This window comes from Ictalurus punctatus, chromosome 3 (assembly GCF_001660625.3).
Source record: "Ictalurus punctatus breed USDA103 chromosome 3, Coco_2.0, whole genome shotgun sequence".
Classification (NCBI taxonomy): domain Eukaryota; kingdom Metazoa; phylum Chordata; class Actinopteri; order Siluriformes; family Ictaluridae; genus Ictalurus; species Ictalurus punctatus.
In genome coordinates this window covers 8,840,991-8,854,611 of record NC_030418.2, presented here as the reverse complement: position 1 = coordinate 8,854,611, position 13,621 = coordinate 8,840,991, and the positions used below count along the sequence as shown (strand labels likewise).

At 39.2% G+C, this 13,621-nt stretch overlaps 1 protein-coding gene across 3 annotated transcripts in view; it reads left to right on the top strand.

Moving 5' to 3' along the window:
* LOC108261051 (signal-induced proliferation-associated 1-like protein 2) overlaps positions 1–13,621 on the top strand; it is a 202,331-nt gene that overhangs the window by 127,079 nt on the left and 61,631 nt on the right. For 2 of the 3 annotated variants that reach the window (XM_017461867.3, XM_017461866.3), the window contains exon 11: positions 1,680–1,829. The exons of the other annotated variant lie outside the window; for it this stretch is intronic. In XM_017461867.3, coding sequence (XP_017317356.1) covers positions 1,680–1,829 — 150 coding nt within the window. The remainder of the gene's footprint in view (positions 1–1,679; positions 1,830–13,621) is intronic. 3 annotated transcript variants of the gene reach the window in all.

Below are 13,621 nucleotides of genomic sequence, written 5' to 3'. Positions count from 1 at the left end.
GCATTCTTTGACGAACTCTCCAGTAGCGAAGGCTCTTCCACTTTTAGCATTTAGTGCAGAAATCTGATAGCTGGCCCATGTGGCACTTTCTTGAGCTGATGAAGGATGTAGCAGCGCACTCTGCTCAGATCGAAGTTTAGCAAGCAGCTCGTTAGCCTTCTGTTTTCGTGCCTCGCCGCTGTACTTTGAGAAATCTGAAGAATGTTTTATTTCATAATGACAACGGATATTGTACTCTTTCAAAACAGCAACTGACTGTTTGCAAACTAGACACACTGCCTTTGAATTGATTTCAGTAAATAAAAAATCATCTTGCCAAACTTTTTAAATTGCCTCTTGTCTGTGTGCCACTGCCTGGATCTCTCCATTATTACCTGCTTGTTGACTGTCACAAAGCACGCTGGCCTTGAAGTACTTTTATTCTCTACATTTAATTTCAATTTACATTTTTTGTAGCTCAAAAAATATATAATTTTTTAAATGTTAAGTTAAATTAGAAATGAAGATTAGCGTCAATGACCCCCCCCCCCCCCCCCCCCCCCCCTTTGGCCTTTGGGCCCTAGTTTGGGCATCTCTGAATTATACAGACAGTAAGCATTTTCAGGTTAAAAATAAAAATGACAACATAGTTCTGGTCTCCGCGAATACAATCAGAGACAATGTTAACTTTAGCTGCATTAGCCATGGAATCTGCTAACAAGCACATTCGGAAAGGCGATTTGCACACCTTCACAATATATAAAGTATGATACTTACAACTTCTGGATATAAAGCTGGATCATGAACAGTTGGTATTGATCCATGCTTGAGAATAAACTTTTCAGCAAATCCTGCTTTGTATTGACTCTCGTTCACAAAGCAGTCTGGTGTAAAATTATTCAAACAAACATATGAATTTAGCTATTTTGGGGGGCAGATTTCCTTCAAAAATAAAACTTCTCCATTGCATCTTCAGTGGCTCTGATGCCGGGAGTAAGACTCTTATGTTCATTCTTATAGCCAACAACAGAACACTTACAGAGCTTACAAAGCTGAGACATTCTTCTTATCACTGTAGCTGCTCCAGCGCGGAGAACATGGCGGATTGTGTGCAGCTCACTCAGGGGAGGATCTATGCTAATAGGACAGATTCCATCACAGTCATGGGCAGGACCTGTTCTAATGTGACATCACATTATAGAGAAAACTAAAATGACTCATTTTGAGACACTGTTTCATTTTGAGACACTGGGGAATATAAAAAAGGAGCGGTTGAATTTTTACCATTGTAGGGTGGTTGTGTGCACACACTTCTGAAACACATTTATGTTCAAACACCATGTAAAAGTGAATTTTGCATAATAGGTCCTCTTTAATTTGAATCCCATCAAACACCACAAAAAAAAAAAAAAAAAAAAACCATTTGGATTACTTTTAACCTTCAGGGGCTGTTTTAATATTTTACATTTCCTAAAAATATTGTGTTTAAATGTTAGAGATGTGGGCACCTAGAAATAATATTTTTGTGACCTCCCACTCTTTCTGGTGTAGCATAAAGTAATAGTATCCTATTATTTTAGTTTTTGTTAACACACTACAACTTTATACTGTAATGCTGTTACACCATTAAGTTGTATTGCTGTAATAAAGCACCTCAGAACAGCTTGTAACAGTTTACTAGGATCCATTGCTCTCTGCAGGATGGCACATGATCTGGAAAACCCACAGATATCCTGTAGTAAGGTACAGGCCAGTCAACACTACCGTAGCTCACCCAGTAACCAGTCTTCATCCAGTGACCCAGGGCCAGGTGGCAGCACAACATGGATCCAATGGCCAGGATATGATGGGTATGTCATACAAATATGAATGCATACTCACATACTACTTGTTATTACTTATTTTAAAGCTAAATACAGTGACTTATTCAGAGTATCTGACTTAAGTTTCTCATATGTGTGGTGCACTATAGACAATAATCATCTTTACATAAAAAATGGAAAAATTCTTTTTTTTTTTTTTTTTTAAAATCACTTAATATGTGGTGCATATTAAGTTAATATGTGAGTTTTAGGCTTGATTCATCCATTCTTCCATGTGCAACTGGAAGAACCTACAGCCCACAAGGAAAAAAAATTAGCATTCTGATTCTGTGGATTTTGTTTCACTCTACAGTCTGTTCTATTTTATGAAAGCTGTAAATCCAATATCTATTTTTGTAATATTCCATTTAAAAAAAAAAAATCTATAATGCTCTAAACAAAAGACACAAAGCAGCTTTACAAAAATCTGGCTGTATATTTTGTTATGGCACAGTCTCGGGTCAGGCCATAATATAAAGAGAAGGAAGTATCCATGCCCAGGGGTTCCCAGAACTCCACAGACAAGAGCCATCATAATAGGGTTCATTTACATAACATAAAGGGATAACATGTTAGGGAGGAAGAAAGATATAAACAAAAGCCATCTAACTTAAACTGTAGGGAGCTAAACCTAACCTATTTACAAACCAAATAAAAGAAAATACAGAAGCTTCTGTAACTCCTTAACTGATATAATAATATCAGAAAAATATTACAAAGAAAAGGTATTCCCTCTAATTTTATTTACAGTAACATACAAGATTTCTTAGCTTGTTTAGGAGTTTCAACTTCTTCCTACTGTCATGTATTCCTCGTAATGAAGGTAGGACGGATGCAAATGCATATAAGTGTTTAATGAGAGAGAGCCAGGCAGACAAATCCAAAACACCAGACAATAGCGAGGTCAAGAAACAGGCAAAGGGTCGAGCGATTGGCAAACAGGCCAATCCCCCCAAAGAGTCAAAATACACTCCCTCCTCTGGTGGTCCTGGCCCTCTGGGTAAAATGTGGCAGGTGAGACCACCTCGTGGGTCTCAGGTTCGAGCTCTGGGAAGGAGGTCGGCACATTGACCTCCGGCTGTAGCTCTGCAGGTGAGACCACCTCGTGGGTCTCAGGTTGGAGCTCTGAAGATGAGGTCGCCATGTTGACCTCTATCTGGAGATCGGCAGAGGAGACCACATAGTGGGTCTTAGGTGGGAGCTTGGGGAAGGAGGTCACCCAGTTTGCCCGCTCATAATAGGTGGTGAACGGCCTATAAGGCATTTCTGTGAGGCAGATCTCCTCCAACAGAGCCTCCAGGACGGCCCTGGATTCTGGACTACCGAATACCATCACGAATAGTCCCACAAACTGAGTTACATTCTCCAGTCCCCTGGATCCCATGGCTATTAGACGCTGCACCCACTGGTGGGCTGAGCCAAAAAACCGGGACAACATCAACCTTATCAAATGCTTCTCGCTGGGCTTGAAAAATAGATCTGGCAGCCAACAAGAAAATATTCAGGCTAGGCAAAAAAACCAATCATACCGATCTGGGGGATCTATGAAAGTCCACTGAGGAAACTGGATCAAATCCAAAGCTGGGATGGTTTGCTTGCTTTCCTTAGCGTGATGTCTCCTCCATCTTCCTGCTGCATCCATGGTGTGGCAAAGTATTTTGTCACGTATTCCTCATAATGAAGGTAGGATGGATGCAAATGCATATAAGTGTTTAATGAGAGAGAGACAGGCAGACAAATCCAAAACACGAGACAATAGCGAGGTCAAGAAACAGGGTCAGGCGATTGGCAAATGGGTCAACCCCCCGAGCCAAAATACACTCCCTCCCCTGGTGGTCCTGGCCCTCTGGGTAAATTGTCTTCACATGAACCAGGAGACTGAGCGGCATCCTCAGCTGAGCAGGAAGGCAGAGCGATGTCCTCATCAGAGCAGGAAAGCGGAGCATCGTCCTCCTTTGACTCTGCAGGCTGACATTGGTTGGCTGTGTCAGCCTTGGGCGACACAGCCAAGGCTGACTTGGGTGTGAGCAGAACTTGGTTGTCCATGTCAGCAGACTCAGGCGTGAGCATAAGTTGGTTGTCTGTGTCAACAGACTTGGGCATGAGCATAACTTGGTTGTCTGTGTCAGCAGACTTGGGCATGTGCATAACCTGGTTGTCTGTGTCAGCAAACTTGGGCATGAGCAGAACTTGGTTGGTCCTGACGTCAGCTTCAGGTGTGAGCAGAACCTGGTTGGTCGCGACGTTGGCTTCAGGCGTGAGCAGAACCTGGTTGGTCGTGACGTCGGCTTCAGGCATGAACAGAACCTGGTGGGTCGTGATGATGGCTTCAAGCGTGAGCAGAACCTGGTTGGTCGTGATGTCGGTTTCAGGCATGAGAAGATCTTGGTTGGTCGTGATGTTGGTTTCAGGCATGAGGAGATCTTGGTTGGTCGTATCAACAGATTCTGGCGTAAACATAACTTGATTGGTCGTGACGTCGGATTCAGATGTGAGCAGAACCTGGTTGGTCTTCCTGCTGCATCCATGGTGTGACGAAGTATTTTTTCATGTATTCCTCATAATGAAGGTAGGACGGATGCAAATGTAGATAAGAGTTTAATGAGAGAGAGACAGGCAGACAAATCCAAAACATGAGACAATAGCGAGGTCAAGAAACAGGCAAAGGTTCAGGTGATTGGCAAACAGGCTTAAACAGGGCAAGGCTAGACTCGAGAATGAGAAATGAGAATAAGATCAAGAACCATGAAACAAAACGAGGAGCAGGGTATAATCGCTTGGTAAAGTGGTAACACTAATACTTTGCAAAGACATTGTTAGAAAACAATCTCTTTATACTGTGGAGTGAGTGTGTGAAATTGGATGCAGGTGTGTGTGATTAGAATGAATGAGTGTTCTGGCAATTGCAGTCCATGGTGGCCTTGTTTGTAGGCTGCAGTGCAGGATGGGAAATGTAGTCATTGGTTTGCTATGATATGACACCTACACACACACTGGTCACAAGACAACAGGATCAGCCATAAGTTAGCAACATAATGTACCAGCTGAAGTATGGCCAGTTCTGGCCTGGCCTATTCTAAGCCAATGAAGTGGGATTCCAGAAGGCAATCGACACTGACACCAGTAGTGATGTGTTGAACGAATCATGCTTTTGAGACGTTTCTCAGGAAGTAACCAGTTGAGCCGGTTCACAAAATTGAACTGAATCGAATTTTAGGTCCTGGTTGATGACGCAAGACGCACAGCTGAAGTAGCATGCTCCGTAGCATGTCCAACTCAAAAAGAACCAAATTAGCAGGTTCAACTAACTGTCGAAGTTTGCAGAGGATTACAGAGGACCAGCTATGTGTTGTGATGTTAAAAACATTTATAAACCTACAAATCTTTGTTTCTTTGTTTTGAATTATTTAAAAATATTTGCAAACTAATGTCTTGAGAATTTGAAGTAGGCATTTTACTTGATGATGTTACTAATACAACTTTAATATATTTGTTTTCATTTGTGAACTTTTGATTATATTTTTCATTAGGCTTAACGGATGCTGTTATTGTGATGGACATTGATGGAAATCTGATTTTCTTCAACTTATGTATGTATGTATTATAGTTGCCTATGATGTGTGTATATATAGTGTGTCTACCATGAACCGGAGACCCAGTTTACGAACAGAAATTAACAAGTTGGAGGCTATACTAGGTGGTTTTTACGAGACCAGTTATTGAACCAAGAGACCTGTTTGAACGAAAAACCTACAGGCAGAGTTGAAAGTCAGCTTTTTGGTCATATCCGACTCAAAAAGAACCGTATGAACTAGTTCAACTAACTGTCAAAGTTAGTGACAAGTGAGTTGTGACACTATGCACATGCGTATGTACCACCGACAATAACAAACAAAACGCACTGGAAATATGCTTATGCTTAGTTTTATTAAATACATTTTTATTAAAAAATGGAAAACCTATTGAGAGATGTAAATGAATTTTACTATAGTTTATTGTGCATGCAGATTATTTTTTTAAGCTGTTAAATTTAAATTTATAAGACTGGTTTATTCTTTCTATATACTTTAGAGAGGGTTTGGAGGGTTACTTTAAAATGTATTCTGTTACAGTTACAAATTACTTCATAAAAATTATAAACAGTATCACAATATGAAAGTAATATAATCTGATTAATTTTGTATTACTTCAAGGTCACATATGTAAATAAACTCAAGAAAAAAGCAATATGATCTAAAATACTTTTATTTAGCGCTTAAAAACATGTTCAGTGTTTGAATACGTTTTACCAAAATAAAAAATGTAAAAAATAAATAAATAAATAAAAATTAAGATCACCATCCCTGATGCAGGCAATATTACATCACAAAAGCTAGGATGATTCTGGTTTTCCAAAAAGAGGACACCTTTTTTGCGTGTGTGTATGTGTGGGTTCGGGGGGTATCAGATACCAGAGTGTACCTTTTGCCATCATTTACACATTTGAATGGCTATGTATTGTGGAACAATGTGATAACATAAAATTAAAAATGACCTTATATGAACATGAGCATTGTTTCAGAAGAGCTGTCATTTGCTGCTTTTGTCAAGCAACTGTTTCATGCTGTACACAACAGAGCTTCGCCTCTGCACGTTTGCTGAGAGTAGGCTAATGGTTGAGAGGCAGGAATTTGGCCAGTAGTTGCTGCAAGCCTCTTATAATCGACCAATTAGTGTTCAATAAGGCAAAAATTACAAAGAGGGGTTAAAGCGATGCAAACAGGTGCACACATGATGCAGTATTAGACCATAAGCACATGATAATGAAACATAAGCTGAATCCCAGAAATTTTCTCAAGTTTAGAAATCCCGGCTGGACGCTTTTTTATATAGAGGACATTAAAAAAAAAAGTATTTCAGGGAACAATTTATGTTAATTTCTACCAAATTAATTTTGTGCAAAATTTATTTGCACATGCAACAAGGTTTGCTCACATGAGCTATGACTGGCAAGAGAGAACTATAATCAAACAGCTGTTGATATGAAAAAATGAAAAAATTGTAATCCTGATAGTATTCCCATTTTTTACAAAATTTAACTGTAATCTTATTACTTTGTTTTTTGACGTAACTGTAATGGATTACAGTTACCAGTTTTTTCTTTGTATCCTGATTAAGTAATGCCATTAAATGTATTCTGTTACTCCCCAAACCTGAATTTAGACACGTAGAACATATCCGCCTTTGTGCATCAATGTCTGTAATGTGTGCTGTAGGTGCAAAACTTTAATGTAGGAAGCTTGTCCAAGATCTCAATACTCAATATTGGTCAGTCGTATCTGACATGAAGGATCAGCGATTGAAACTGTAACCACAAACACATTAACTTCAGTGAATGAAAGGCAATAATCAGCAGTATGCGTTCACTTAAATTTCTTTATTTGAATGTTTCAATATGTCTTCACACATGAGTTTATTTGAAGGTTTCATTGATATAGCATGAAACTGAGTTGTTAGAAAAGAATTATGTAGTGGTGCCATTGCTTGATGACGTATGGACAGTATTTGGAACCAGTTCATTGGAAAAAAAAAACATCTGAAACAAATGAATCCGACTCTCCATCACTAAAGCAAAGTGCACCAAACTTCCTGTCTCAGAAAAGAGGGGAGTGCAATTCAATCATTCAGTCAGTTTACAAAAAATCACGACCCCCCCCAGAGACGCAATATCCCCACACCTAAAGAAACAAACTATGGTTATTATATTTATGCCCTGGACAACATATCTGCTTTAACATTTTTGGCTTCTTTTTTATTATGTATTTCAAGATTAAAATCTTAAACCATTAAGGACTACCTCATATATTTTGATTGTCATTTTACATTCGTAATAAAAATACCAAAGGTTTATGGTTTGTATTGACTACTACAGGCAACACACTATACCCTGCATAAAACTCAAAATGTTGTAAGGCTAGTAGTAACACTAAAGGTTCTTTTTGATTTGTGCTGTACACTACCTGATGTTAATTGTAATACAGCACCAGCTCCAGACACATGGGCTTCCACCTCCAGCTTAAATGGTTTGCTATAATCTGGAGCTACTAAAACAGGAGTAGAAATTAAAGAGAATTTAAAAGCATGTTTACATTAATCATCCTGTCCTTCCGGTCTTGTCCTTCTTAAGAATATCTGTTAAAGGAGAAACTACACTTGGGAAGTTTTTCCCTCAATAGTAACCAACCGTACCTAAAAATCATCTGAGGTCACGCATAGTATTTGACACAGTGAAATCAACAATAGCCTTCAATTTGGCCCACTATATTTCCCAAATAGGAAACCGTAGCTTTGCCAAGCATACACTTGGCAAGGTTAAAGGTAAGACAAGCTTTATGCAAGCGATCAAACTCTGCAAGCGATTCAAGCGTTTTTAAATGCTCACACCAATTTTGTGAGTAAATCACTATATTATCCAAGTAAGCCTCTCAATGGTGTATATTAGCTCTTTTTACCAGAAGCCAAAAATGGAATTTTTTCTGGGGGTGCCGATGTTCAGCATTGAATTTATTTGACATGTCACACTCCACAGTAGTGGTTAATGGCTTATATGAAAGTAGATACTCAGGGATTTATTTTTCTTTTTATGCAGCCAACTAGGGCTTGTTATAAAAAAAAAATTGAAAAAATGTTTGGGTTTTTGCACACAAGTGCATATCAGTAAATGTGTATCTTAAATGATGTAAATGATGATATCAATAATATTTCTGCTCTCTGAGATACCCCAAGTACTTGTCCATGAAAATCCAAAATTTTAAGGATTTATCTATTTAACTCCTACATCTAGGTATAAATGTCTCCAAGTGGCACAAAACCTCTCCCAATGGCATAAAGCCTCTAGAAATTACACAAAACCTTTAAAAATGGCACAAAATAGCAAATAACGTCTAAAAATAGCAAGCACTGCTAAAAAAAAATTTAAAAAAATGGCACAGACCACAAATAAAATAACAAATGGTAATAGCGTGAACCTCTTAGTTACAAAATGTGCAGTTTCACAAATAAAAAGTTTGAAACTTAATCATCTCATTTAGCTTTTATTGAAATCAGCACCAGAGCACTGTTAACACTGTCACATATGTTGCAGAGACTGTGGCTTTATCAAAAAAATAACTAGAACAGCTTGAGAGAAGTGTGCTGCTGGTGGCTTTCAAGCTGTAACCAAGGAGTGTGGACAGGAGAAAAGTGATGTATGGGATCATCATCCTTCTTAATATTGTGCCACCTGTCCTTTTCAGATTGAGCACTGGCTTACCTAATGAATCAAAAGGGTGAATCGAGTGCTGCCTCTTCTCTGGCTTCTCTGACGGAAAGGTAGTTGGAGCTGTTTTGCTGTGGAAAGCTCCTTGCCTCACACTTCAAAAGAAGTGTGAGGAGGATCAAGAGCATGTTCTTAATCTCTGCAACAATAAATGATCACAAATACAAAGTACAATAAGAGCCCAAAATCACCGTTAGAAAATGCTAAATTGGCTATTTGTTACAATGATTCTATAATATTTATATTTAGCTATCAAAGAGCCCATGTTGGTGCATTTGCTGTTGTTTATTGCTACATGAATTGCAAGACATAAGACATTTCCATGCCACATGTGAAAAATGTAGTGCCATGTCACGTGAAAAAAATGCAGTGCCATGCTACATGTGAAAAATTGCACTGCCATGGCATGTGTGAAAAAAATGTGCCGCCATGCCACATGGAAAAATACACTGTCTTTAGTGCTTAGGTTGTGCTGTCCAGTTTATCTCTCTACTAGTGTTATTGTGGAGAGGTGTGACTTGTTTGCCCAGCAAACCCCTCCCATTTCCTATTGACCTGTTCACCAGCATAACATAACTGTCACGATTTGTGACGTAACGGAGATATGACGGATGAAAACGCAGTTTGAACAGGTTTTATTTAGGAGAGACACAGGCAGGAAAATCCAAAACGTGATCCAAAATGTAATCCATAAACATGCAAGAGGTCAGGCGATCGGAAAACAGGCATACATGGGGCAAGGCAGGAATCAAGGTCGTGGTCACGGAAAACAGGTCGAGATACAAAACATTAAACATAAACTATGACTATGAACTGAGAGCGGAGAAACCAGCGTGAACTTAACAGAAGAATCTAAACATGAAACATGACATGGACAAGAACGATGACTGTGACTGTGACTAACTGTAGTAAGGAATCAATACTAAGGTTGTAATCTATCTAAACTACTCTAATATATCTTATCTATCTAATATTCTGCCCTGTATGCTGGGAGGCGCACGGTATATATACATACATAATCAGCCTCATAATGGCTGACGGCTGAGGGCAATTCAGACACACGTGAAACAACAACCAATGACAGAACAGGGAGGAAACATAACAGAAACATTACAAATGCACGTGTCGAAATGTCACGATTGTAAACAAGGGAAAAGAAGGTGCTCGCGCACCTGCTCGTGCACGCGCGCTCACATGCTCCACAGCACGCTGCTTAAAGGGGAACTCGTGACAACAACACTTCAGTCATAACACTTCACACACAGAAAGTCATCAGTGTCCTGACTATTCTTATAGTGTATAAGACTCCGCATAACTCTCGGGAAGTTGGCAGGAGCATTTTGTAAATCAAATGGCATCACAAAATATTGGAGACAGTGTAACAAATACAGAGATCTCAGCAGCAGCTGGAATTTGTCAATATACATTCAATAGATCAAGTGGCACTAAGAGGCAATGAGAACTCCAGGAACTATTGCTAGGTATTACTATAACATTTTATAACAAATAAGCAACTTCTTTTTGCATTTCTTTATGCATAGTGGGATTAACAAGATAATGGTGCTGCTTATGGAGGATGGCCCTGAACATCTATATCATGACAGAGTACATAAATTTGGGATAGACCACCTGAAAACAAGGTAACATGGTCAATTAACTTAATCAAATCACTCTGTTCTTCTCCAGAAAGGTGAGACAAATGTGATGCTAAGTTGCTCAAAATCTCAGAATTTGCCAATCATGGGCTTAAAAGCGAGATGTTGTGAAGAGTGAGACATTCAGTGTTTTCTCTGCACATATGGTTGTAGTATATTAATACTGCAAACCTGGATCTTTATCTGATTATGTGTAAATAACATAGTCGGGTTCACTCAAATTGCAACATGGAACTGAAATTTTGCGTCTTATTCTGAGCCTGCTACAGGAAGTACCATACATGTGCGCAAGTTCTGTGAAAAGGTTCATACATAGAATCCGGTACAGTCTCATCTTACAGTACAGTCTGTGCACATTCAACACCAGCAGTTTTAGGAGTCTTCATATAACACTTTAAGACTGGGGAGGCTTTGATTCTAGTGCAAGGCATGCAGCAATTAAATGATCTGCCACATGGCTGTGGCTCAGGTGGTAGAGTGGGTTGTCTATTAATCATAGGGTTGGCGGTTCAATTCCCAGCTAACGTGTCTCCACAAGCCGACACTGAACCCCATTGCTCCCGATGTCAGGCTCATGCCTTGCATGGCAGCTCTGCAGCCATTGGTGTGTGTGTGTGTGTGAATGGATGAATGAGAAACAGTGTAAAGCACGTGGTAGAACCACTAAGGTTAAAAAAAAAAAGCGCTATATAAGTTCAGACCATTTACCATTTTTATCATGACAGTAAAAACAGGCATGAAAACTATTAGAAGTGGAATGTTCTGAATCTGGATTTTAGAGGACATTTGGTTATTTTTAGAGTGAGAGCACACCACTAAAGGGATAGTTCACCCAAAAATGAAAATTCTGTCATCAATTACTCACCCTCATGAATTAATTTCCCTCATGGGAGATTTCTGTTCCTCCATTTACAGTCCAAGTAACCAAAACTTTCAAGCTCCAAAACAAATGCTTTGTGTGCTCCAAAAATGTCTTTATTCACAAAATATCTTCACTTCTGCATCGATATCTGACACATGTTCATGAGAGTTCATGCATACATGTTGTGTTAACATGAGAGCAGACAAAAAATGTCTGCGAGAGCGGACAAAAAAATGCAAGCCCTCCCCTATGTCGAAATGTGCAAATATCTTTCTTTAAAAAAATTGTTCTATGTTTTATAAGTTTATGTACAGCATCCCCTTTTCTCTGCTGTAAACAGTGCAGCACTTCCAGGTCTCCTTGTATCTTGAGAACACTGTGAGCAGGAAACGAGAGTACCCACCTATGGGAGATAGGAGACAGACATGGGGAGATGAAGGGGGAGGGAAAGCACAGGTTTGGGGACTCGGTTTCAGAGGAATTGGCCCCTGTTTATGGGGAGCGGGCATGAGGAAAGGGTGGGGAAGTGGGGAAGAGGCACAAGAGCAAGAGAGCTTCTGCGTAATGCAAATGGGTGGCTTGCAGAAGGCCAGTGACCATAAGTGCTGATTGTGCTGTTTTGGGGTGCGACCGACCCATTGCAACCAGATATTCCAGCATGTTGTCAAACCAGTAGCTGCTGGGCTGCGAGTTGAGCTTCGCTGGTCAGGATCTTCATATTTTTTGTTCTTGTGAAAGAATAAATCAGCATACCTGGAACCAATGTCTTTCTCATTCATGCATTGCAGAGCAGAAAGACAGTTTGCAGTCTTCTATATTTTATTATTCTGAGAGTTCAGCCTATTTTTGGTTTCGTTTTGGTTTCAGCAGGAGATGATAGAAAAGATCTTCCTGGAGTGTACATATCCTGGAAAAAATGCCTAAAACCTCTTCCCACTGGATATAAAGATGCAATATGATATTTCTGCCTGTCATTTTATAGAAGGTAAAATATGATGTAATCTTTCTGGACACATGTACACACAGTCTATATCGCTGACATTGCTGATAGTTACATTACCCCACATCACATGAAGCTACTGTAGTCCAGTCTGAATAGGCTGATGTTTTCTATACTTATGCCATGTTATAATTATATTACTGGTGTTTCTGCCATAATAAGTCGGTCTTGGTATATTCTGATTAACCCATATGGTTTCTAATATAATGTGTCTAGTGGATTATCAAAATGAATTATAAGTCTCCAATGGTTACAGCTTTTTCTACTGAAGAAATTTCTACTATAGAAATTCATAATACTATACTAATTTGTATACACTAATACTAATTAGTGAAAATGTTAATTGTGTTTATAAAAGAAGTTAAATTTATATACAAATTTCTTGGTAATGCCTAGAGCATTGTTACAAGTATTTGTAAATGTGCACAGCACATTTCAGTAACGACACAGGCCAAAGCATATTGCAGCACTGTACATCACCTTCACCAATTTGTACACCTCCGCAATGTTTTGGAGATGTCAGCACCCTGTCTCCTAGTATATAGATAATTATATTGACTGAAGCCTCTAAAGATCTAGCTAATTTCATGTTTCATAGGTCACCTACAAGGGAACACTCTCAATAGGCTTCTCAGTGGGTGCCTTACTGAGTGAAGCAAACCTGTTGTATATACAAATCAAAGAGAATTTTTGCTCCCATGGATGAGCCTTCGCATTGCCACAGAGTTTTCACCCATCCAATACTTTATGAAGGATTTCTGCCTCTGTCTAAGGCACTCAGAACTTTATCTGAATTTACACTCCTCTCATTATCACATATCAATTCAATTCAATTTTATTTGTATAGCGCTTTTTACAATGGACATTGTCTCAAAGCAGCTTTACAGAAACATGTAAACACAGGATACAGATTTTAAGTGTGTGACTTTATCCCTATTGAGCAAGCTGGTGGCAACGGGGGCAAGG